Source organism: Papaver somniferum, chromosome 3 (genome assembly GCF_003573695.1).
Source record: "Papaver somniferum cultivar HN1 chromosome 3, ASM357369v1, whole genome shotgun sequence".
Lineage (NCBI taxonomy): Eukaryota > Viridiplantae > Streptophyta > Magnoliopsida > Ranunculales > Papaveraceae > Papaver > Papaver somniferum.
Genome location: NC_039360.1, coordinates 144,823,953 through 144,848,628, shown reverse-complemented (window position 1 = coordinate 144,848,628; position 24,676 = coordinate 144,823,953). Strand labels below are relative to the sequence as shown.

The following is a 24,676-nucleotide window of genomic DNA, read 5'->3' as shown; positions in this document are numbered from 1 at the left end:
ACTCTTATCGGTACAGTTACCTCCACTTTCATTATATATCAGATGAGCTTGTTCACATTACCAAAGGAAACCCATAACAATCTCAACAAATTGTACATGGACTTCTTATGGAGTTAATAAATTGACGAGGGTACCAAGGACACCACAATCTTTTCGACATCAACTTATGCAAGATATGCCTTGTGTAATCTAATACAGACAAGCATTGTCAAGGAGATTACAACAATAAGGTATACACTTGGTATATAGTGTAAGTTCGAAAACTGAACCAAACTATGGGATCAAACCAAGTGTTTGATTAACGTACAATAATATTACTCGAATTATAACAATAATTATAATGAGGAAAGTAAAGTAAAGGCACACACAAGATTTTGTTGACGAGGAAATCACAAATGCTGAAAAACCTCGGGACCTAGTCCAGTTTTGAATACCCCATAATTAAGCCACTATACTAAGACTACTACAACTTTGTATAGTTGATACCAAGTAAACTAATTCCAAGTTACTCAGTTTCTTCAGTATCCATGTGCCTACGACCAATCTGGTCTGTACACGTGAATCCTAAGATAGAGTCTATTATCTTAAGTTGCTTCACCTGCTGTGAAGACTTCTAGCACTCAACTCTTTTGGATCGTATTCCGAAACATTTTTGGACTAATCTATTTCAGTAACCTCTCTTATCAATATCAAGGGATAAATCAGAGATGTTTTTTGAGTTACAAAGGCTCTTAATCAATATAAAATCCATTGTGTTTGTTAGATCAACTAAGATAAAAATTACCAAAATTAATCAATCTTAGTTCACAAACTATCAAAATAGATCTCAAAGAGAAATACCTAATGGTATATTGTCGATCTATACATCAAGCTATAAAAGTCTACACGAGATAAACAAGCTTGTCGGATCCCAGTCAATCAAGTGTGCACGAAGTATCACATAAATCAAAAAATCTTTTAGTCTTCAATGTTCAATCTCCAAAGTACCTGCACAAACAACTTGATTCCACTTATGATCGGTCACGTGCATATGAGTCTATTAACAATGGATAATCACAAATCTTATCTCCAGATCTAGCTAGATAAGATAATGCAGATATCAAATCGTCGATCCTTGAACTAGTTCGAGTGAACTTATATCTAAAGAGAATGATCACAGAATAAACAACCTAGATCTATCAAGGTTCAACACATTGTTAGTCAATCAATTCAACAATCGAAACCTAAATAACAACACGATCTAGTTTCCCGCCAGTGATACTATTAGAAACTTCTTGATCCACGTGAGAGATTTTACCTCATTAGGATACTCCCATGTCCAGTATTACGAGAATATTGCTAGTGGGCTTCCTCACACAAACATGAAGTTTCGTGTGTTCCGGGATAAGTTTATAAAAAAGACAAAACTTCACTATTTATAACGACCAAGGTAGTTTGGACAACAAATAATTATGAAACTCAAAAATACAAAAGATATGCAATAAATGATATTTTCGGTTTTATAAATATTCCAACTGTTATCTAACTAATATCCTGAAATCTCTCTTGGATGACAACTCAATATTATTTAGCATATAAAACATACTTTACTAATATAACAACCAGATGTGTGTTTATCCATAGGGATATGAATGACACATAAATTCTGAATATCATAAAGATATTTAGAATATTTCGGTTTTGAGATATCACCTGGAATATCAAGGAAAATACTTGAACATTAAGTAATAAGAGTTTATCACATGTTCAAATACTATGTCGACACCTTTTGAACTTTACATATTAACTAAACCATATTTCCGATAGATATCCCTTAATTTAATAGCCAAATCGCAATGCATCTTTTTTGGTTAACATTAAGGATCTGTCAAGCTAGAGATCCTTGTTAAGGGATCGGTCCTACAAGATATCCTTGGGATCGATCCTAGTAGAGATCCTTGTTTAACAGATCGACCCTAATAGAGATCTTTAAGATCGATCCTTGTTTAAGGGATCGTTCCTAGAAAAGATCCTTTAATTCCGTTCAACTACGAAACAAGTTTCATAAGTTTACTTCCTTAAACTCATGTAATCAAACATAGTTTTCTAGGTATGTAATCAACCTGAAAGTTCAACACACTAATTAATAACGAATTGCCAAATAGTGTTATGACGAATCCACATAGTTCAAAAGATAAATGTTATACTTCGTAACTCGACATACCAAAGTTGTGTGAAACAACTAGTATATGCTTCCTTGACACTTTGACCATAATGGAATGATCAAGCCACTAATACTAGAGATACATAAATATACTTTGTATTGGTTGATATCGATACTTCTTTAGATTCTTCATAGTAACACGAGCAAGTCTCAACATTTCTAATGTTCATAGTCTAACCTAACGAAGTTGACTTTAGTAATCTAATCAAGCAGCCTCGAGTTTTGGAGTTAAAATACGAGAACCAAACTTGATATACCAACCCTTGGTGGGTTCAACCGAGTAATATATTAATGCTCTAACAGTAAAGCTTCAGAAAATCCGAAGGGCTATTATCTGTAGACCAACAGAGTCAGGAGGGTTAGGCTTCATAAATATGAAGATGCTTAATAGTTCTATGATAACTAAAATAGGGTGGAGACTGGCTCAATACAAAAATTCCCTCTGTTCTCTCATTCTGCTAGCAAAATACATCATGGACAAAAATATTTTGACTACGGATACTCAAGATTATGCGGGGGACTCCTTGAATGCATTGCTAACATCCAGGAGTATAAAAATGGAAAACTGGAGATGGGAAAATAAACATTATACGAAGGATAAGTGATATATAACCTTAATATTTAACTCACCAAACCAGTGGATATTCCTGAGGATATGATTTTGGTTAAGCATCTCGTTGGTGACCAGGGGAACTAGAATATCAACAAGTTGAATGATTGGTTCAATCAGAAAAATATTCTAGTTGTTCTGAATACCGATATATATGTTGGTCATGAAGATCAAATCAATTGGAAACTAACTAAAAATGGCCAAAAGTACAAAACTAAAATTGATTAAAAGTACAAGATTGATGGCTAGCTAACTGACTTGAGCAGGATGTTGAATGTGGATACTTCACCTACTATTGATTTTTTTTTATGGAAATATGCTCACAGAATCCTTCCAACAAGTGCTAAAATTGTCAGCATGTTACATTATATAGATTATATTTGCAACTCTTGCAAATGTGGGAAGAAAACCATGACACATATCTTAATGGGATTTCCTTTGGCCATAAATGTATGGTAAAGACTTTTTGACAGATAAAACACTAACAAGGGTATATTGGATTATGATTTACATAGATATTTTACAATACTAAAAACTCTTAGGTATTCAGTTAGGATATGTAAGGAATCATTATATATCCATCGTATTCAATTTGGATTTTCTTAGATTCCACAATTATCCTAGGTATTTAATTCATTTAAGATTTCTTAGGATAGTTGAGGAGCAGGATATATAAGGATTCTCATGGATATTTGTAGTCAAAACGTGTATGTTGTTATCTCATACTAATCTCAACCTAAACCATAAGAGTTTCCTGGATTCTTATGGGCAATTTTTTTTTTGGTTTTCTTTTTTAACCACAACATGCTATGTTTTTCCATCACTACCACCCACTACCACCACTACCAACCACCACCACCACCACCATAACCCACCAACCACCACCACCACCAACAACCAACATCACCACACATAAACCACCACCACCACCTCCAGACCACCACCCACCACCCCAACTTATGAATAAGTTTTTTTTAAAGGGAAGCATGATAACTTTGATTTTTTCAACTATATTACACGATTTAGTAATCCATTTCAATTCTCATAAATGTAACTTAATCGTAACTCAATCCACTATAATCCAAACTTATGCATCTATAAGAATCTTTGAGGTTCTTTTAACAAAAAATATAAATCCACCAGATTCAAGAAAAATAGTATCCATTTTTATCCGGATCCAATACACCCCTATAAATTTGGCAATTCTGATAATTTTTTGGGGATTGGTTCAATTCTTGGTTTGAAAATAATAGTCACAAAAGGCATGGGACTACAACTTATGCCACTGCTTGATGATTTATATGGAAAGACACATGTGATCACATTTTTCACAACTCTGAATTGAGTGCTAACCTTACTGTGGGGAGTATAAAACGTCATTTCAGTGAATATAACAGGGTCCCTAATATCCAGGATCACATTCTGAACAACATCCATTATAGAAAAATAGATTTTATTGAATCAAATCTCTTCTCCTCTAATATCTCAGGAAACTTTAGTGTTACCATAAGAGCATGCACCTTAAAAGACCCCGATACACGTTATCCTTATGTCGCTCTTATTGCTTCTGATTTTGCAGGAAACTACACTAGTCTAGAGGATACCCAGGATACCATATTGAGAGAATGAATTCGCAAAAGGAGCTAAACTAGCTTTTGAATGAACTAAAGAAATGCAACAGAGATAGATGTGGCTTTGGAAGATTAAAATATGACTACTCTCTAAAAGTTTAAATATCTATATACCAAGATGCAGTTCAGGTAGATTGTTATCATTCTAGTTATCAAGGAGAATGAAGATAAGATACAACGTGTCTTTTTTGTGCTTGTTAGTCTTCAAGCTATCCACAGAATTAAGAATAGTCAAGCTTTTATTATAGCTTGACTCTGTAAGAACTCAAAGATTCAGTGTATCACTAGTTAGCAAGATCAAACAATTTCAGATTTCTTTAGTAACTACCCAATTTGAGTATCACTATAGAGGATACCTCCGGATGTCTCCTTAATGTCGAACAAAGCAACTCAAGTGCTTAATTGTGTCTATCTTAGATGGTGCATATTTTTCTTATAAAAAATACTCATAACATTCATGTAAGACCCACCATTCTAAAAAAGTTCTCATTTTCCGGTTATGTGTTTTTTTGAAAAGATTTTTATGTAGTATTACTTTTTACTAAAGAAAGAAACATAACACAAGGATCCGCTAAAACTATTCGTACCATTTTAGCACCATTTTAATTTACATTTTGTTTGCAAAAATTCTAGACAAACCGTGCATCCAAACTCCCTAAAAACCCGTATAGACACAACCAAACCCAAAAGAGGGACCCCTGTTTTTCCCAGAAGGACGAGACCATATATTTTTGTATGTGCAGTTTTTAGGTGGTTTTAGTGGACGATCTTTCCATAAGCACTATTTGATCTCTGGTGACAGAAGTTCTTTCTCAAATGTTTAAAGTGGCAGTTGCTCAAGGTTTGATAACTGGTTTTAATGTAACAATCCAAGGTACTTTGATAACTCAACTTCACCTTGCTGATGACTTGATTGTTTCTATGGATGATAAGGAGGATCATGTTCAAAATCTTAAAAATGTTTTATGGGCTTTTGAGACTATTTCTGGTCTAAAAGTTAATTTCAGGAAAAGCACCATCGTTGGTCTTGGCCAAATGCACAATAAAGAATTATGTGCAAAAATTTTGGTTGCAGTACGTCTCAATTGCCTATGAATTGTCTTGGCATCAAGATGGGGAGTAAATCTATATGCAAAGAAGTTTGGTCTGACATCATTCAAAAGTTGCATCAAAAATTGTCTGGTTGGAAGAGAACTTATCTCTCAAAGGGACGAAAAATGGTTATGATTCAAAGTGTTTTGGCCAGTCTTCCTGTGTACTATTTTTCTATGTACCAAATGCCAGGCTAATGTAGCTAACGAAATAGAAAAAATCATGAGGAATTTCTTATGGGGCCCTGGAGTCAACACTAAAAGAAGAAGTTGGGTTGCTTGGTCTTCAACTGCTTTACCTAAATGCAGAGGCGGAATTGGTTTAAAGAAATTGCAGCTGGTTAACAAGGCCGTTCGTGCTAAATGGATTTGGAGATATGCAACTGCAAAACAAGCCTTATGGAGAAGAATAGTCAATCAAAAATTTGGTGGTTCTACTGCAGCTTTATTTCAAAAACAGACAAACAAGTCAGTGTGTTTAAGTTTATAAGATGGAATTTTGAAAGCTAAAGACTTTGTTATGTATGGAGATGCTGTAATTATTGGTGATGGCAGTAGTACTTCTTTTTGGGAGGACATTTGGATAGGTAATCATTCTTTAAAGTTATCTTTTCCAGGTTTATTCAAACTTTCAAGAAATAAAGATACAATGGTAAAAGATACGGTATCTGCTCAAGGTGCTTGAGATTTACAGTTTTCTAGAGCTCTAAAGTAAAGTGAAATTTTAGAAGTGACTCAATTAATTCAAGTTATGGGAGATCCGGGGAATGTTATCTCAGCAGCAAAAAAAATGAAAGACTTTGAAGATTTGGAAATGACAAAGGTTTCTCAGTAGCAAGTGCATACTCTACACTAGAAACTGAGGGTTTTTTTATCTTTCCCTGACAAGCAACTCTGGAATCTTAAAATACCTTTGAAAGTTTCTTTCTTGGTTTGGACTTTATGTTATAATGGTGCTCCAACTTTAGATTATTTGTTCAATGCTTGTATTGTGCAGAATCATAATTACTTGCTATGTGGACAACATGAGGAGACTAATTCTCACTTATTTTTGCACTGTAAAATTACCTATGAGATTTGGTCTTATTTCTTGAACAGTTTTGGAGTCAGGTGGGTCTTCTCAAGTGATGTTAAAAGAACTTTATGGGAACGGAGTAACAAGAGAAGTAAGAACAGACTCAAGAGACTTTGGGGTTATTTACTTTTTGCTATTTGGTGGAGGTGTTTGGAGAGAAAGGAACAATACGATTTATAAAAATGTCTTTAGAAATATAAATCAGATCATTTTAGAAGTGGAATCTCTGTTATTCGATTGGACTATTAACACAAATATTTTCATAGGATTCGGTCTCTCTATCCTGGCATGTAACTGGGATGTTGTGACTCAAATCTTTCTTAATGAATTTGCAAATGTCAAAAAAAATAAATAAGAAGCACTGTTCTGTTGGAAGAATCAATGTCTAACTACAGTACTATACTAACACGTGGGCCAAATTTTGAAGAAAAGTACGGTGGAAAGATCACGTATTATACGGGAATTTATATAGCCGTTATCTGATTATTTGAGTTTAAAAGGAAAGTAAATCGCCGTTATTATTCCTTCCCCAACAGTCTTAACTATATTCAAACTTAAATAAACTTTTGCTAGGCTAACGGATCTCTGTTTAAAAAAAGAAAAGGATTAGCAAGGATTTTTTTTTACTTTTTCTTCTCTCCAAAATCGAAACCCTAGAACAAAAAACTACTGACAAATTACCATCTCAAATTTGGGGAAAACTTTCTACTCGCATTAATCAGGTAATTTTATCTTACATTCTGTCTGCAATTTCCTATCTAGGGTTTGTTTTTGGTACTTGAATCACTTGGTCTCTGTGGTTTACTTCTCAAATGTAGGGTTTTTTTCTAATCATAAGCTCCTTAGTTTGCCCTCATTATGCTAGACTGAGTTGTTATTTGTGCTGATTTGAATATTGGGTATGTTTTAATTGTTTGAAGATGACAGTTCATTCTTTAGCTTCTTTTATTTCCAGGGTTTAGGTTAACCCAGTGAACAATACTGAAACAAATTGAGATTGTAGTGTGAATCTCTGGGGTTTTAATTTCAGGGAATAGATTATTTATGCCTCTTAAAGATGATATCTTTAGGGATTTAAATTGTACTATCAGTTTCTAAATGTTATTTTTCTTCTTGAAACAGATTTCAAGATGGAAGATATGGAAAAGCTTATTAAAGAACTAGATGATGCTAAAGGTAAAATAGAGAAGCTGGAAGCTGAATGTCAAACCAAAGAAGATTTGTCTGAGAGATTAAAGAGAGCTCGTGATGAACAGGTGGCTAAGATTAGAGAAGCAAATCTGGAGATTGATAAACAAGCTCGAGAATTAAGTGCAAAGACTGCTGACTTCTTAGATACCAAGCAAATGTATGAAGATATTAAGAATAGTATGGATGAAAAAGAATCTGCAGTTAAACATTTGCGTGCTGTCAATGAGAAACTTCGATCTGATTATGAAGAGAAGTTGGAGAAATTGGAAGGGGACACGAGAAAATTGTTAGTTGCTTTGGATGAGTCAAATATGAAGAGTGAGGAACAAGAGCAGAAGGTTAACAGTTTTAAAGAGGAGATTGCAGGTCTTAAGGAACTCTTAAATGTGACAAAGAAAAAGTGTTCTGAAGCTGAACAAAGGGCAAATGGGAGTAAAGATCTGAGAAAGAGAGAAGACATGTGTATCCAACTTGAAGAGGAAAATAGCAAGTTTAAGGATCAGCTTAAATGGAAGATGGAGCAGTTTGAGCATCTCCAAGAAGCGCACAACAAAATCCAAGACGAGTTTCGGTTGAGTAAGAAGGAATGGGCTAAGGAAAAATCAAACCTCATCGATGAGATTTCTTCATCACAAACAAGTTTGAATTCACAAATTAGAATCTCTGAAAGTCTTCAAAGTCGGTTGGAGATGTGCAATCAAGCTCTTGCCCACGAGGAAAGCCGAAGGAAGTTACTCGAAGTTCAACTTTCTGAATCAAAACAGTCTTATGAGAATGTCTTTGCAGATTACCAAGAAGCAAATTCAAAGGTTGACATTCTGACAGCTCAAAGGGATGAAGAAATTGCATCACTGAGAAACTCGTTGGGGACGAAACAAACTTTATCGAAAGAGATGGAGTTCAGAATAGGCCAACTCGAGGAAGAAAATCGGGAGTTGCGGGGATCTCTTAAAGAATTTCAGGAAGCTCGGATCCAAGATGCCGGAGCAGCTTCTTCGCTGTTGAAGATACGTAACAAGCTTAAAGGTTTGGAGCAAGTTCACAAGGAATGCTCCGTGAATTTGAAAGCTAGAGAATCTGAATTGGCTTTGGAAGAGAAACAAGTCCAGGACCTGCAGATGGAGCTCGAACACACTACTTCAAAAATATTACATTTGAAGCTCAATAATGAAGAAATGTCTGTGTTACTTAACAAACTTAGTGGTTTGGAGCAAGTTCACAAGGAATGTTCTGTGCATCTGAAAGCAAGAGAATCTGAATTGGATTTGAAGGAGAAACAAATCCAGGACCTGCAGATGGAACTAGAACAGTGCAATATGACGATATTACAACTAAAGCTCGATAATGAAGAAATGTCCGTGTTGCTCATGGTGTACAAATCAGGATTTTCAGATGCTCAATCAAATCTGTCGAACTCGAAAGCTGCAACGGAACTTTGCGACTTCGAGAAAGAAGAGCAAATTGCTCGGCTAATGGAGCAGTTGGATGAGAAGAACAGCTCCCTGGAAAAAGCCTATGCTGAAATGGAAGAATGTCGTCAGACTGTAACATCACTGGAGAAGAAGATCGAGTCATTGAATGCATCAAACATGTCGAACTCGAAAGTTGAGATGGAACTCCACAGCAAGGAGAAAGACGAAAAAATTGCTGATCTGATAGGTCAGCTGGAGGAAAAGAAGAATTCATTGTTGAAAGCCTATGATGAGATTGAAAAGTATCGTGACATTGCTTCATCATTAGAGAAGAAGAGTGAGTTGTTGGAAGTGTCTGAGCAGAAGCATTCCGCTATGCAGACCGAGCTTGAGAGGTATAAAAGGATGCTTGAGGAATCAACTGAGAAGTGCTGTGATATAACTTCATCATTAGCGAAGAAGAGTGAGTTGTTGGAAGTATTTGAGCAGCAGTATTCCGCGACGAAGACCGAGCTTGAGAGTTATAAAAGGATGCTTGAGGAATCAACTGAGAAATGCTGTGATGTAACTTCATCATTAGAGAAGAAGATTGAGTTGTTGGAAGTATCTGAGCAGCAGTATTCCGCAATGCAGAAAGAGCTTGAGAGGTACAAAGAGATGATTGAGGAATTAAATACCGAATTGGCTGAAAGAACCAATGAAGAAAGCGAAGCGGAGTTTGAATTGGAAAGATGGAAATCTGTAGCTGAACGGCTACAAGTTTGCTTAGAAGAAAACCAAGAAATTCGAAGGGAGATGGAGACTTCACTTCTTGCACAAATCGAAATGGAGCAAATCCTTAAGCAAGAGAAGGAAAACCTTGAAGCTGCATTGGAAGTGAAACATTCAGAATTCGAAGAAGTTCGAGATCAACTTGGGAATAAAGAAAGAACTCTAGAAGGTGTGATCGAGAAGCTGGAAACTGATAAAATCCTCTTGGGCGATGAAATACTGAAGCTGACATCCGAGAAGAAAGAGTTTTTGGACCTTCTCGGAGATTTCTCTGGCCGGGTTAGTGGGTTTTCTGATAAAGACACAGAGCTTATGGCAAGACTAGAGAGTACCATGCAGAGTATCAACAAGGCTAATGAACTGGTGACAGATTTGATTGAAAATGATGACAATGAGGAGGTTTATGACCTGAACATAGAGAATGTAAATACACTTCACACTAGATCAGCAAAGAATGTTGAATTCGATCTTGAAGGAAGATCGCCATTGAAGGAGCGTAATATTAGCTGCTAAAATTTGGCAAGCTAGTAAATAATGCTGTTGTTCTCTTGCTTTGTTAGTAGCCATGTATCAAATGGCTCGTTTTTCATTTTTCTGATATTTTCTTTCTAAGCTGTGGCGTGATTTCTTGCCTATCTATATGTAAGAAATCATGGTATAATGATTTGTTTTGAGCTTGTATATTACATCTTTGAGTTCTCTGTCTCTTCTCCTATTCTTGTTACTTCGAGTTTACAGGAGATTGTTGAGCAAGGTACTGCAGTTGGAACCTTCACTCTAGAGCAGTTTCGGCCTTTTTTCCAGCATTCGCTTCCTCACACGTTGAAGTATGGTAAGTCACCAATAGCGGTAATTACATTTCTATGAACCCCAGCTTCCTTTCCCTTGTTAATAATCTAAAACTTCAGCATTATCGAGATTGAGTAACTAGCGCTCTATTTAGAATTTCTTGTTCAAGAATGTGAAGAAAGAGTGGAACCGAGGAGGGGATTACTGCACTGACATCTGAAACTTGTTAAACCTCATAATATGTGTCGAAAAATGTTGGAGAATTAGAGCTGTATGTAACATAGGCTTCTGCTTGCCTCTTGAGCAGACTGATAACTTAGTCCCTCGGGCATTCAGATCCGGGTCCTAGGATTCATCCAAATTAAGGTCCATAACTTGTAAGCTCACTGAGATTGACTTCAACTGATCGGTTTTTAAATATTTTTTTTAAGGTGCTAATGTTGTGTTATCATAAATTCACAATCAAACTACTTTTCCTGTGTGGTATACCTTATACATTTGTTTGTCATCTTATGTATGTATTTTCAAATTTTCAAGTATATTTGAGTTTGGAGACATGTGAATGTATCACATATAGATATTAATTATTCACTATCTATGAGGATTCATATGGATTTGGTGTCGACTATCATCAGATATAGTATTATGGAACTTGGATGTCTACCCACGTTTTTATTAGAGTACCATCTCGTCGACACTCTTGCAGATTTCTTGTGTGTAGTTTCCTCTATATTAGCTGAGCATAGAGTGATACTTCGATACCTATGTATATTCATCTTAGGTCATCTGTCGTGGAACAAGGTCACATTGATTACTTTAGGTCTTTCCTTGCACTAATTTCACTAAAGATTACTGCTGTGTCATACTAGATTCTACGATGTTATCACACTTTCTCAACCGGATTAGGCCACCAGCAATGCCTACATATCAGCATACCTTGGAATTATACTCCGCTTTATGAGCTCGTAAGGCTATTTGTTTGAGATCATCCTACTCCTGTGATCCAAGTTGTCAGTAACTTTGCAAGCTAGTAACATGGAGTATAGTGCCAAGGTACCCTAGCCCTAGGCGTTGTTGGTGACTATTTCTGTTTGAGAAAGTCCGTTACATCTTAAGAATCTAGTATTGTTAAGAATTTGTGTTGTTTGTAGTGTATGTATCTATTAAGCAGATCGCATATGATTTGTGTTTCAATTGATTGTGTAGTTCTAAGGCGAACTCTTTTGTCATCATCATTCTCGTCGAATCTTATTTGTTTCTGGGGGAAAAGGGGGATTCTTTATTAGGATTTCCATATTTTGCATTGAATTGTAATGGACTCTACAAACAACTAAGCAAATTAAAATGCAGATCAGTTATTTTACCCATTTTGGTTGCTTTTTCATTCCATGTGCGTGTATTTAGTTTCTGTCTATTAGTATTTTAGTTTTGTTAATTTCGATGTAACATGTGTAATATTGATTCAGGATTTTGGGCTAATAAATGTAGTAGGCTATAAATGATAAAGAAGTTGTTACTAGAGGAAGTGTAACTACTAGTATATCATCAGTTCAGCTTAAATGTAAAAATTGGAAAACTTGTCTACGAAGTAGGAGCAGTTAGAAAACAAGGAAACTCGAGTGCTAGAGTATAAGTTGATTAAATGAAGCGTATATGCTAGAGTATTGATATCGTGAATTGACCGAATCCCTAATTGACAATACCTCATGGTCTTCATCCCAGTTGTTAGTCATAATGTGAAAACTGCAGAGAAAACCAGATAGATATATACTCGTGATAGTGTGACACCGCAGTGTTAGAATTTCTTTGACTATAACCTAAGAAGACACACACTTATATGTTTGTTGCTTGTGGCGTCTGGTTCGCGTGTATGCAGTGTATAAATGTAGGCTTTGTTAAATTGGTCATCTATTGTGTCCATGCTTCCTAGTCTGTTATCGGACATATTTCTCACCTGTGTTTGCGAAATCAGGCTTATTCCTATATCGAGGCTTTTGCCATAAGTTATAATTTCAGTGAGATTGATTTCAACTGCTCTATCTTCAAACCTCTTCCTCTTTAAGGTCTGAATTACATGATCCGGGTTTTACTTCATGATCTTGTACTAATGTTGTGTTATTAAAAATTAATCAAATTTCTTGTTATGTGTCCTTATATATTTGTTGTGGTCATTTTATGTATGTACTATCAACCTTTCATGTATATTTGATTTCGGAGCTATCTTAGTGGATCACATATGGCTAAAACTATTCACTATTTATGAGGATCCAGTGTTGATTTAGATTTAGAGTAGACTTTCACCAGATATGTACTGCGTTGCTGTGTTTTTATCATGTTTAGCATGTCATTTTGTTAACACTCTTCAAGAACTCTTATGGCTTATTCCTATATCGAGGCTTCTGCCATAACCCATAAGTTATAAGTTCAGTTAGATTGATTTCAACTGCCCTGTCTTCAAATGTCTTCCTCTTTAAGGTCTGAATTACATGATTCGGGTTTTACTTCATGATCTTGTACTAATGTTGTGTTATTAAAAAATAACAATCGAAAGTCTTTTTCTATGTCCTTATATATTTGTTGCAGTCATTTTGTGTATGTACTATCAACCTTTCATTCATATTTGATTTCGGAGCTATCTTAGTGGATCACATATGCCAATATTGAATTAGTGTAGACTTTCACCAGATATGTACTACGGAAGATGGATGTCTGCGCTGCTGTGTATTCAACCTATGTTTTTATTATGTTTAGCATGTCATTTTGTTAGCACTCTTGAAGAACTCTTGTGTGTGATTTTTTTACATTTGCGGAGCATAGATATTTGATACCGATGATGCTATACTTTCTATTTATCTATTGGTTGTGCCTCATTTACAGGCATCTAGGGCTAGGCTCTTCAAGGGATACAAAGAAGTGCAGCGAGAAAAAGCAGCTGATCCAGATATCCAACTTGTGTGCGATGACACTAACATATTTAAGTGGACTGCCCTTATTAAGGTAATGAATATCATAATGGGTTGAATATCATTTTCTATTTCATTGTACTGTTGATAACTTTAACATATTCTGTTGAACCCTGAACAATACCCTTTGCAGCCTCCTCAAGTGCGGTTCCTAACAAAAATATTTCATCCAAATGTGCATTTAAAGGTGCTCTTCTTCTTTCAAACTTTTCAAATGCAATTTTTGGATTTCTTTCTCTATTTGTTTTTACATGATGAGTGGGCCAATTTTCTCTTTTACTTTATTCTTTATAGTATCTTCTTGTCTCTGTAAGGATGAGAACTAGATATAAAATAGTACTGACACTGTTGAGGCAGTAACTCATTTCTTCTTATGCGAATTTAACCATAGCTGTTCACATTTCCAACTTTCCAGACAGGAGAGATTTGTCTAGACATCTTGAAAACTGCATGGAGCCCTGCTTGGACTCTCCAGTCAGTTTGTAGGGCCATAATTGCTCTGATGGCACATCCAGAAGCTGATAGCCCTCTTAATTGTGATTCAGGTATGTCGATTGAAAAATTCATGGATTTTAGGCTTGTCATATTAGCTTTAACGCAGATTAGATACTATCACTTCCTACAAAAATGCTTCCTAGTAATTTGACCTGGTGAAATATTCTGTATTGCTCAGAACCAGATTATGAAATATGATCATGTTGCCCAAATTGAAAGAAATGCAGTGTGTGTAACAGAAATATGATCATGTTGCCCACATTTGTTAAGCTTAGATGTGGTACCAAACTGAATGTGTAACAGTGATTGAAAGGATATAGCTAATCAATATATTCATCATCAAATCTTACGATCTCGAATTGTATGCCTGTTGTGAACCATGGATCCTCAATACCGACAATTATTATGGTATCTTGGTTTCGCCAAAGAATGATATGTGCATGAAAGGATATGTCAACTTAGGACTTTAATCGACATATATAGTATCATTTGAACCTGTTATTAGGGATGCAAGCCCTTTACTTTCGTAACTCATATTAGTCAAGTGCACATTCTGTGGGTTACATGTTAATCTCGTTTTTCTGTTCACTTTGACGCAGGAAATCTTCTTCGGTCTGGTGATCTAAGAGGATACCAGTCTATAGCAAGGATGTATACTAAACTTGCTGCAATGCCTAAGAAAGGATAAGACAACGCTGAGGAGACGAATTTCCAGTTTCATTAAGTAAAGCTTGTAATACTATTCTGAACTTAGCTGTAGTATTCTTCAAACAAAAAATAAAAATTAATAAATACTATTTATCCACTTGGAATTTGTAGTGACATTATCTAGATCAGGTCTAATTTATTGTGATTAATCATTTGAGGATGCCAAAAGAGTCTTGGAGTTTTACTTGCAGCTGCTTTTTCGTAGTGAAACTTTATACTGCTTGCCTCTTGAGCAGACTGATAACTTAGTCCCTCGGGCATCCAGATCCGGGTCCTAGGATTCATCCAAAATTAAGGTTTGACTTGCACGCCTCAACCAGAGATTTTGCAAACAGATGAAGCATATGCCTCACGTGAAATTGTTTACAGTAAATTGCAAGTATAAAAGTGTACACAGAAAATCTGTTTTTAGCAGTTTGACTTGAACGTTGAGATTCCTTCTAAAAATTTGAGTTTTATTCATCTCAATAGGCATAGACTGCAAAGCAATTAACCAGGTCTATCCAGATGCACACTGCCGCTTATGCCTATGGAATTTCAACAATGTAGTGCACTTATTTCATATCTTTACTGTATTCCCACCATATGCATCAGAATCTAAGAGGTTCTTACATGACATTGGAACTGAAGAGGAGGATGAATTGCAAAGTTTTATTGCAAACATGTGGATTGAGGGTGATTGGTTACAAAGTCTATATCAGGTGCTTAGTATTCACCTAATGCACGATCCGAGACTGAAATTTAATGCACGATCCAGATATACACTTAATGCACTACCATTTGAAGAAGATACTTCAAGTTACTGGGTGTGTAAAAACATGTTGAAGAAATTTTGGGATCACAAAGCAGTCATATAGACCTCGAAAGAGATGTACCATTTTGATTACAGATGAGAATTGTATTATGTGCTGCTTTCATCAATTGCATCTCTAAAATTCCTATCTGACTGCAACGTATTTTATCTGTTTTTATTGCATGCCAATTGAGCAGCTAAAATTTATCAACAATCTGTACAAGCTTTCATCTCAAAGAATTTAAGAGGTCATAATGTTATCAGCAAGGAAACTTTACCTCATTCTCATCCTCCAAACTGCAATGCTTTTGAATACTGAGATGAATAAAGACGAGTTGATTTTTCATGCAGGCACGTGTACTACTAGACCGCATGAAGGCATCATTTTGGTCTACTGGAGGCATCATTTTGGTCTACTGGAGCGAACAAAATGCTTAACCATGTTCAAATCATCAACCTTTGTCTACTACTTGATAACCTGTCTCAAGCTCTTTCCATGGCTAGTAACGCTTCAAGTTCCCCTTTTCGCCTCTCCAATTCTTCAAGATCCTTGACTGCTTGAATCCTTGTAATTTCTTTTGATTGACGGGCACGTTTTAGAAAACCAATGCATAGAACACCCTGATAAATTGGGAATGTTCAACAAACACCGATCAGGATTATCTCGGAGCAAGGTTGCATTTATAGAGGTTAGGAACATCAACACACTCTCAAGCATACATACAGCTCAGAAGACCATCATCACTTCAGCTCTTTCAAGAAACCAAATAGCCTAAACATGTACTCATGAAAAAGTCAGAATTGCCGAAATTAGATACGTCATGCCACAGGCTAGAAGCAAATAGCTTGATACTTCTTGAAGTAGAACAAGATCTTTTCTCGCTCCATTAACATCAGGGAAAGCTCTTGTCATCACGGCAACACTGAAACATTGACGACGATGTTGTTACGTACTTTCACTTTAATGCATGTTAATCACAGCAAACAATCTTGTTGTAATACTAATCAGTTTTTTTTAAGCCAATTTTAAAGCACAAACAACAAGGGGACTTTTAACAATAATCGGTGTAAAAGGAGACCTACAAGATCTGAAGCATTCCTCTACCAGCCCAGTATTCTAATACCTGCAACGTACTGCATGAGTTTTGTATGTTCAAACAGTGAGAAAAGATATACCCAAAAGATTCATAAATTCATTTCGTTACCCTCCAAAACCTTAAAATGAATCTGCATTCTGTTTCTGCAACAACAACGAATACTGCGATTGCAACTGCATAACATCGGAAAAATCTACAACAAAGTGTTTGAGAAAAAAACTAGGTAAAGAAGTAATCAAGGATTTGGTAAAAGAAGATATTAATGAATGTGAGAAAATACTCACGTCTGATCCATTTTTGAATGATTTGAATGCAGAAAGGATATTAACAAGTATGCAGAGAATTGCAGCCAAGGATACAAAGAAGCTGAAGCATTTGCAGACAAGTAAAAATGGGTCTGTCATTACTCTGCGTCGAGATGATGTTGATGACAACATTGAAATTCTATGAGAATTCTCCTCTTCATCTCTTCCACCTTTTCTCGCCATTAATGGCTGAAGAAAAGTGAATTCCTGTTGTAGTTCCCTCTCTGACTCTCCTTTTTAAGTAAAACAAATTGGGTCATAGACACGTGTTATTAGTTTCTAACCATTTGATTGGTCCAATATTAACAGCTTTGTCTACGCCTTAAAAAATGTATGGGGCAGAAATTCTCGTCCTCTGATCATCACAACACAGAACCAAGTATAAGATACAACAGCCATTCCCCAATGTGGATCAGGTGAGTATATAAAAAGTTCTAAATCAAAATAGAACTCTATAACGTACTTAAAAGAAAAAGAAAATGTTGGTATCTTAGGTTCTATCAAAATTTCTTTACCTACTGATATGAAAAAAAAAAAAAAAAAATTCAGTACAAAAATGCTACTCAGGAAGCAACAGAAACCATATTAGCGGTGAAGTGAGGCTGTCCAGTGGCACCACACACCACATGTTTGGATTCTTGCCTTGCAATTCTGTCTGGCCTCCGAGTAGCTGCACTTATTCAGGAATTCGTTTTATCTGTCAATTTCGAGCTTGTTAGACCAGTAACCAAGTTGATCTCTTACGCACTCCGAACCTGTTGATCCATACGAGCGGAATTTCTTTACTGAATTCTCTACACCAAGGTACTCGTAAACATCCTGCTCAAAAATTGGACTTAAGCTTTTCAATTCATCCAGGGACAAGTCCTGTAGCTCGCACTTTTTTGAAACACACAATGCAACTGATCGTCCAACTATATCATGGGAAGTCCTAAATGGAATATTCTGCACAATAAGAAAAGATGTATCAGATTTTTTGTTCAATAAATCGGAAAGATTTACCAGACAACTAGAAACACAACCAACACTTCACATTCTTCCTTCTAACATCTGTCAGTTTTCTATGCTCATTCATGTAAATATAAGAAAACATAATGAGAAGGTCGTTTTTATACGGAAAACCAAGAATTTGGAAGGACACAACATGCCTTGTTTACTAGATAATCTGCAACTGTGGTAGCATCAAGATGCCCAGCTGGTAAAGCCCTTTGAATCCTTTCGTGGTTAAAGGTGATATTTTGTGCAAACTCCGTAGACACTTCAAGCATTCCTATTATTGTTTTAACACTGTCGAATAGAGGCTCCTTGTCTTCCTGCTCCAACAGAAAATAGCTTATTCTATCAAGATGTATCCCAGATATAACTACACATCCGTAATGTCAGAAGTATTACCTGTAAATCACGGTTGTAAGCTTGTGGAAGTCCCTTGCAAAGTACAAGAAGGGTGACAAGGTCTCCTACAACTCTGGCAGATTTTCCACGAACAAGTTCCATTGGGTCAGGGTTCTTCTTTTGAGGCATGATGCTACTGCCGGTGGAGACTGCATCACTTGGGGTAAGGAACCCAAACTCCTCCGACGCCCATAAAACCCATTCTTCACCAAGTCGAGAAAGATGGATAGCTACAATTGAATTTGCTGACAAGAATTCCAGAACAAAGTCACGGTCTGAAACCGCATCAATGCTGTTTTAAAACCATTGAAAAGAATTACATATCTTAACCAGCTTCTGAAAATCATAGAAACGAGCGCAACTTTACTTAATTTATGCAACATAAATAGTGAGTTTGATGCCATTTCATATGGCATTAATAGGTGGTTCATACTCAAGTTCTAAAGTCTAAAGCAACCCAAACAGGTCAGTAAAACCGTATGCAAGAACATTCTTCTCTTAACACAAAGAGAATGAAGAAAGATGGTCAGAGAAAAGTCCATATAATAAACGGGTATAAATTCAACTGGATGCTCGATAACTTGAAAACCAATTGAAAGCTGGGATTTCGCTGGTTGAAGGTGATACACGATACCCAGTTGAAGCTACTGTTTGTATGAACCCTTACTCTACTAGTAAGGATGCTATGTTAACATGTTTAATTGTGATATTAGTCATGGTCTCAGTATATACCTATTCCTCATGGGTGCAGTAAACCCCAGAGCGTCAGAGGTCATAAATCTATCTATAGGTAAGCCGGTACCCGCTAATGCACATGCTCCAAGAGGGCAGAAGTTAAGCCGACTTCTGCAATCTGCTAATCGTCCGGCATCACGTTCAAGCTACAGATAGCACCATAGTCACGAGTATTAGTTATTACTTATTAACAACTCAGCAGTTCTATGAAAGCAGCACTCCACCTAAGAAAATACTAAATGAAAAATTTTGGACGGAAAATATACATTTTGTTAGAAATATCCCTTGCGTCACTTAAGTAAGCTAAGATAGAAAATGAAACCAAACATCACGCCCTATGAAATTGTAACTTAAGTGGCCTCTAGCAGTTAAATGATACATTTCACGTCAAAGTGTGGTGTTTTGTCTTTCTACCAAGGATAAAAGTGCCCAAATCAAACCTGCTCAACATATGACAAGAGAAGATGCTGCAGTAACACAGGTTGGGCTCTTTGCAGATGAGTATAGCCAGGAACAATGAGACCTTCATTTACTTTAGCCAGGTTTACTAGAGCAACCTTCAGAGAAAATAACAAAAAAGTTCAAACAACAAGAATACAAGAGACAATTGCGCCATATGGCCACAATAAGACAATCTACAAGAGAGACAAATATTGAAAAGAAAAGAATCAAGGAAAGACATAATACCTGTAGACGTTTGATGCATAGAAGGATCTTATCTATAGCATCACGACACCACAGTCGTAGATCTGTAACAACTTGATCGTTTCGGCTCCTAGCTGTATGAAGCTTTTTTGCAGGTTCACCAATCAAATCGGTAAGAGCTGCTTCAATGTTCATGTGCACATCCTCCCTATCTGTTCTCCAAACAAACTCCCCTCCTTCAATACACTTCTCTATTTCGTCAAGACCTTGAAGAATGGCATCCCTGTCACTGGCAGTCATCAAACCCTGCATACCCATAACTATATCAGCAAAAGCACAATATATACAAACCATGATATTGTCTTTACCGTATAATGTTTCTAGATATCATAAAATCGCAAACCAACTAGAAACATTTTATGACACAGGGTCTAATGCTGAAGCCTCTCTCACTCATGCGACCAAGCCTAAGCGTGTTCCCAACTAGAGGCTCCTTTGATTCCCCATAAAAAGGAAAATACATCCTTTAAGTTCCAGATTTCGCCAACAAAAGAGAATGTAAGAAACATTAATAAGAAGAACTCATGACAATTTTCTGAGTCTGTAGAAATGACAATAGAACCCCCAAAATCACATTTTATCCAATCAATACAAGTCATGGCGTTAACAATTAACCACTTAATCAAGTAGGATATGAAAACCCCGAGGCTGAACTAACACAAATCATGATAATGATATGTAACAATTACAACCTAAGACAGAACATTAAACAAGAGCCTCACTATGTAAACGTGCAAATTTTCCCCAGTCAATCAATGCATAAAAAAAATCAGCTACTTAGTTTCAATTCTCCATTTTCATCGATTTCAATCAATTCGAATAAACTAACGAAATGATTATATGAGCAAAACGATTGAAAAATGTAACCTGTTTAGCAAGCATAGTAGCATGAGCTTTACTTTGCTTAATATCTTGTTTATACAAAGCTTTGTCATAAGAAATTGATTCACTAAATTTCTCGACAGTATCAGTAACACTTTCTTCAAATCTACCTCCCCAAAGCTTCTCTTCTTTCTCATTTTGTTTCTTCTCTGCTAATATTACTGAAGAAGAAGAAGAATCACGCATAGTTTCATTAACACTAAAAATCGCAGATTTCTTCTTTTGGGTATTTTTGCAAAACCCTAGATGAAATCGAGATTTTGAAATCAAACTAAGTTGTTGTGGAAGTAACAATGAGGAGTTGATTAATGTTCCTTGCATATCTTCTCTGATAAACCCTAACCAAGAGCTCTGTGGAGACTAAAGCAAGAGCACCTATTGGGTTTTCCACTTTTCTGCCAAATAGTGCTCTCCTTAATAACCCGTGCTTCGCACCGGGTACACCTTAAGTTGATTTGTTTCTGACGACCTGTGTGCCATCCGGTGGTTCGCTGGTGCATTGTTCAAACTATAGCCTGCATGAACAAAGCAACACACTGAAACAGATGGTACTCGAGCTATAAACTCATTGGACTTTGATATTGCATTGTTCAAAACGTGATTACATGATCGCTTATAAGAATAACAAAAACATCAAGGTACAAGATAATAAATGAAGATATCAATTACAAATACATCGCGAAGAGAAAGAGCCATATACCGTAAAGATATCCATTTTTTGTAAATATAGTAGGGAAGGATGATGGTATAATCCGGAATCGATTCCGACCATTTAATCAGATTTTCTTCTTCTTCAATAAGAGATACTCCCGTAAGAAAGGAGTTATTTGCCCAAAATCTTATAGATCCAAATGAACCCGGATGCCCTGAAGTCCTTAGATTGAATATAGATTCTAAGCAATACCGTATTGGATTGTTGATGTTCTTGAATCGAGAATAGCAAGTCACCAACCAGCGATCAAGGTTTGAACAAATCGCTCTCAAAGCGAAGATAAACTCGCCCCAAATGGCGAAGAAAAATCGCTCCAAATAGCGAAGAAATATTTCAAATGACATCAAAAACAAAAGAAATCTACTTTATTTGATTAAAACTTGAAAAGAAAAAGAAATCTTGCTCAGATCTGGTCCAAAAAGGACCAAATCTGAGCAAGAGATTAATGGAGACTAAGAGTTTTTCCTTAGAGAGAAGAGGAAAAGAGTTCCTTAGAGAGAAGAGGAAAAGAGAGGAAATGTCATGTACCCACATTCACATATCGAGCATCTTGATAGACGCATTTATGTGTCTAATATATCTCAATTGTATATAGTGTTAGTGCTCGATTCTATACTTATTTGGTTATTTTATTTATTTGTAGGTGTTTTTAGAAGAATAAGGTTTTGCGGCGAAATTGGCTGAAAATGCGGCGTTTGGACCTCCGTTGATAGAGTACCGGAAGCACCTCAGAAATACCCCGGCGGAACCCCGAAAAAGTGCGGAAAATGTCCCAGAAAACTCACTATACGGACCCTCGATTTTGGATAAGGGGTAACCTAATTACTAAGGGGTGACCCATTTCCAGACATCTGCTAAAGGGAAACCGGAGCTGGATAGGGGGCATCTCTTCTTCACATTTCAAATGAAGTTTTGGCGGGAATGTGAGTTTGTTAACTGGCAGTTTTTGATCGGAATTTTTGAAGGAGCTATAGTGCGATTAAAGGGATGGAAATGTTTGGGCTTACTCTATGGACTTATAGGAAGCTAACAGGGGTGATTTTAAGGGCCAGAAGTGGCTGGAATGACCGGGAGAAGCAATCAAAGTCCAAACAGGACACGTATGTTGCTGTTCACGTTCAAATATTTTGTGAGAAATTTTTAGGAGACTTTCACGCTGGATATACATGTATCTAGTTTTGTTCAAGTCAGGAGAGAGTTTTGTGGCAATGGGATAGCTAACAGACGCGTACAGAAGAGAGAAGAAGATAGAAACCCGTAACTGGCAGAGAAGAAAAAAAGAGATTCTATCGGGATTTCTTTGAGCTGTGAAGTATATAAGAGGTGGAGAGAAGTTAGAGAAGGTTTATCAAGAGTTTGGGGTCGAGCCAGAGCCAGGAGGAGCGAAGAAGAAGGAAAAATAGCAATGTTCACCTGCTGCTGCTGCTGCCATTAAAAAGCTTCAAGAACACGAAGAACAGACTCTCCAGGGCAGACTTATTCTCAGCAGCGTCAACAGCATCAGCGAAGTGTCGCAGTTAGCTGCAGTTATCTTTTGTCGTTCTTCTCTGGACGCCTTATGTGAGTCTCAGAAACAATGTTTTATAATTTTTTTTAATCATACTTTGAACATCAAATATATTTTGAGAATATGATTATTATGATTATCTAAACCCCAACACTGGGATGATGGAAGAAGCCATATTTCACGCATATAATAATTTATTATGACTTCTTGCACTTTTTATAAATAGTTTTATGATTTTTCTTAATTGATTGTCATTTCTTTTGATGGTTTATGCTTGGTCTTAGTACTTTTGATATGCCATGCTTTAGATTTACAGTTAATCTTCTAAAAATCTACCTTGGCAAGAATTAGAGTCCCTATTTTTATGTGAGATATAATTGTTTTGGAAATAAATATATTAATTATATGAATGATTATGGTGGAATCCTGAGTCCTAGTGTCTCTTGATCCTGTGACAAACGTTTGTATATATTTTTATGTTTTTAAATCTTTACAAGTCCAAGCAACGAACCCTTATTTACCGCAATCGAATTACTCCAACACAGCTAATACTCCTCTTTAATCACTCATTTCTGAAATCATGTGATAGATTTAATGCGGCATTATATGGTGCCCCATGTATTTCTCAACATCGACATTGTATGATAGATTTAAAAAAGATGAACTCTCCCCTCTCTCCTCTTTTTCTTTCCCAGAACCCACTCGTAGACGGCCAAAAATAGTCGGTACTCTTGTCTTCTTCCTCCCAACGGTCTCATTTCACCGGAATTTTTCGCTGTCTTTTCTCCAAATGCTAAGAATTTCTTCTCTGTTTCCCTAATGGAAATCTCAAATCACTCGCTTCAATGTTGTTGCAATTGCATCACTCACGTAACCTCAAAGCAATCACAAGAAACAAAATGACGACAGTCACATACATCACACATAATTCACAAATCACCCAAAACACTATCACTGGAATTGAAGTTATAGAGAAACAAATCACTAATTACACAAGTATGGAAGCTGGAATTTCCCCTCCATGAACCACACTCAACATCAAATATCAATCAGAGATCAATTCACAGTGGCTGCAACTCTGAAAGTTAGAACTCCCTCTTCCACAAAGTTCTATAGCACTCAGAAGTACAATAAACCACTCCTCTTGCAACTCAAACCCCCACCCAATGTATGCAACATTTACAATATCTCAAATTCAAAATCCAATCTTTCTGCACCGGAGGCAGTTCAAACTAAAGATTGCACTCACGCTGTACAATCTCTTAGAAGGAAATTCAAAATAGAAACATTTCCAATTGCTACTCAGGATTCTTCTCCATCTCTTGGCTACAGAATACATCTGCGTTATCTTCAATTTCTATCAAGGAAATTTCGTCTCAAATTTGAATGGGTGACTTACTTTGTTTCTGGTATGTCTCTCTATCTCTTTTGCCCGTCATTTAACTTAAGAGGTTCTCTTTTTTACCTAAATTTCAATATAAGGTCTATTACAAGTTTTCTTAGTTTATATTTCTGTTCTATTAAAACTCATCACATCCTAAGAATCCCCTACATTAGTAACCTCCCTACTAGTACCAATGTTAAAATTGGATATTTTAGAACAGACAGA

General features: G+C 36.3%; 3 protein-coding genes across 10 annotated transcripts; 1 reads left to right on the top strand and 2 right to left on the bottom strand.

Annotated features, from left to right (window-relative positions):
• Window positions 1–7,209: 7,209 nt before the first annotated feature.
• LOC113357607 (uncharacterized protein At4g38062-like) lies at window positions 7,210–14,961 on the top strand. 2 transcript variants are annotated; one of them, XM_026601050.1, is made up of 6 exons: window positions 7,210–7,332; window positions 7,733–10,811; window positions 13,651–13,770; window positions 13,870–13,923; window positions 14,152–14,281; window positions 14,831–14,961. In XM_026601050.1, exon 2 carries the CDS (start codon window positions 7,741–7,743, stop codon window positions 10,495–10,497), a length of 2,757 nt encoding a protein of 918 aa, XP_026456835.1. In that variant the 5' UTR covers window positions 7,210–7,332; window positions 7,733–7,740; the 3' UTR covers window positions 10,498–10,811; window positions 13,651–13,770; window positions 13,870–13,923; window positions 14,152–14,281; window positions 14,831–14,961. The 2 variants fall into 2 exon arrangements, with proteins under 2 accessions (XP_026456835.1, XP_026456834.1); XM_026601049.1 differs by having other exon boundaries at window positions 7,733–10,816.
• A 658-nt stretch (window positions 14,962–15,619) lies between these two features.
• Window positions 15,620–17,427, bottom strand: LOC113357606. Of its 7 annotated transcripts, none has more exons than XR_003363721.1 (5): window positions 17,114–17,418; window positions 16,948–17,022; window positions 16,816–16,856; window positions 16,457–16,655; window positions 15,620–16,353 (listed from the first exon to the last, which is right to left on the bottom strand). XR_003363721.1 is itself a non-coding variant. In XM_026601047.1 (4 exons), exons 1-4 carry the CDS (start codon window positions 17,315–17,317, stop codon window positions 16,517–16,519), a joined length of 459 nt encoding a protein of 152 aa, XP_026456832.1. In that variant the 5' UTR covers window positions 17,318–17,417; the 3' UTR covers window positions 15,625–16,516. The 7 variants fall into 7 exon arrangements, 2 of the variants coding, with proteins under 2 accessions (XP_026456832.1, XP_026456833.1); XR_003363720.1 differs by having other exon boundaries at window positions 15,623–15,901; window positions 16,011–16,655; window positions 17,114–17,417; XR_003363724.1 differs by having other exon boundaries at window positions 15,623–16,655; window positions 16,812–16,856; window positions 17,114–17,427.
• A 63-nt stretch (window positions 17,428–17,490) lies between these two features.
• Window positions 17,491–21,242, bottom strand: LOC113357605 (argininosuccinate lyase, chloroplastic-like). The gene is made up of 7 exons (XM_026601046.1): window positions 20,834–21,242; window positions 19,949–20,212; window positions 19,702–19,818; window positions 19,259–19,407; window positions 18,527–18,818; window positions 18,283–18,447; window positions 17,491–18,079 (listed from the first exon to the last, which is right to left on the bottom strand). Exons 1-7 carry the CDS (start codon window positions 21,167–21,169, stop codon window positions 17,828–17,830), a joined length of 1,575 nt encoding a protein of 524 aa, XP_026456831.1. The 5' UTR covers window positions 21,170–21,242; the 3' UTR covers window positions 17,491–17,827.
• Between the last annotated feature and the right edge of the window lie 3,434 nt (window positions 21,243–24,676).

What these genes read in the sequence shown, in the direction of transcription:
- LOC113357607 (XM_026601050.1), top strand. Translation starts at nt 7,741, where the DNA reads ATGGAAGATATGGAAAAGCTTATTAAAGAACTAGATGATGCTAAAGGT.
- LOC113357605 (XM_026601046.1), bottom strand. Translation starts at nt 21,169, where the DNA reads ATGCAAGGAACATTAATCAACTCCTCATTGTTACTTCCACAACAACTT. An exon ending in TATGCATCAAACGTCTACAG is followed by an intron (nt 19,819 to 19,948) that starts GTATTATGTCTT and finishes TTTTCTCTGAAG; the next exon opens with GTTGCTCTAGTAAACCTGGC. An exon ending in CTTACAACCGTGATTTACAG is followed by an intron (nt 18,448 to 18,526) that starts GTAATACTTCTG and finishes CTGTTGGAGCAG; the next exon opens with GAAGACAAGGAGCCTCTATT.
- LOC113357606 (XM_026601047.1), bottom strand. Translation starts at nt 17,317, where the DNA reads ATGGCGAGAAAAGGTGGAAGAGATGAAGAGGAGAATTCTCATAGAATT. An exon ending in CATTCAAAAATGGATCAGAC is followed by an intron (nt 17,023 to 17,113) that starts GTGAGTATTTTC and finishes ACTTTGTTGTAG; the next exon opens with ATTTTTCCGATGTTATGCAG. An exon ending in AGAGGAATGCTTCAGATCTT is followed by an intron (nt 16,656 to 16,815) that starts GTAGGTCTCCTT and finishes TCAATGTTTCAG; the next exon opens with TGTTGCCGTGATGACAAGAG.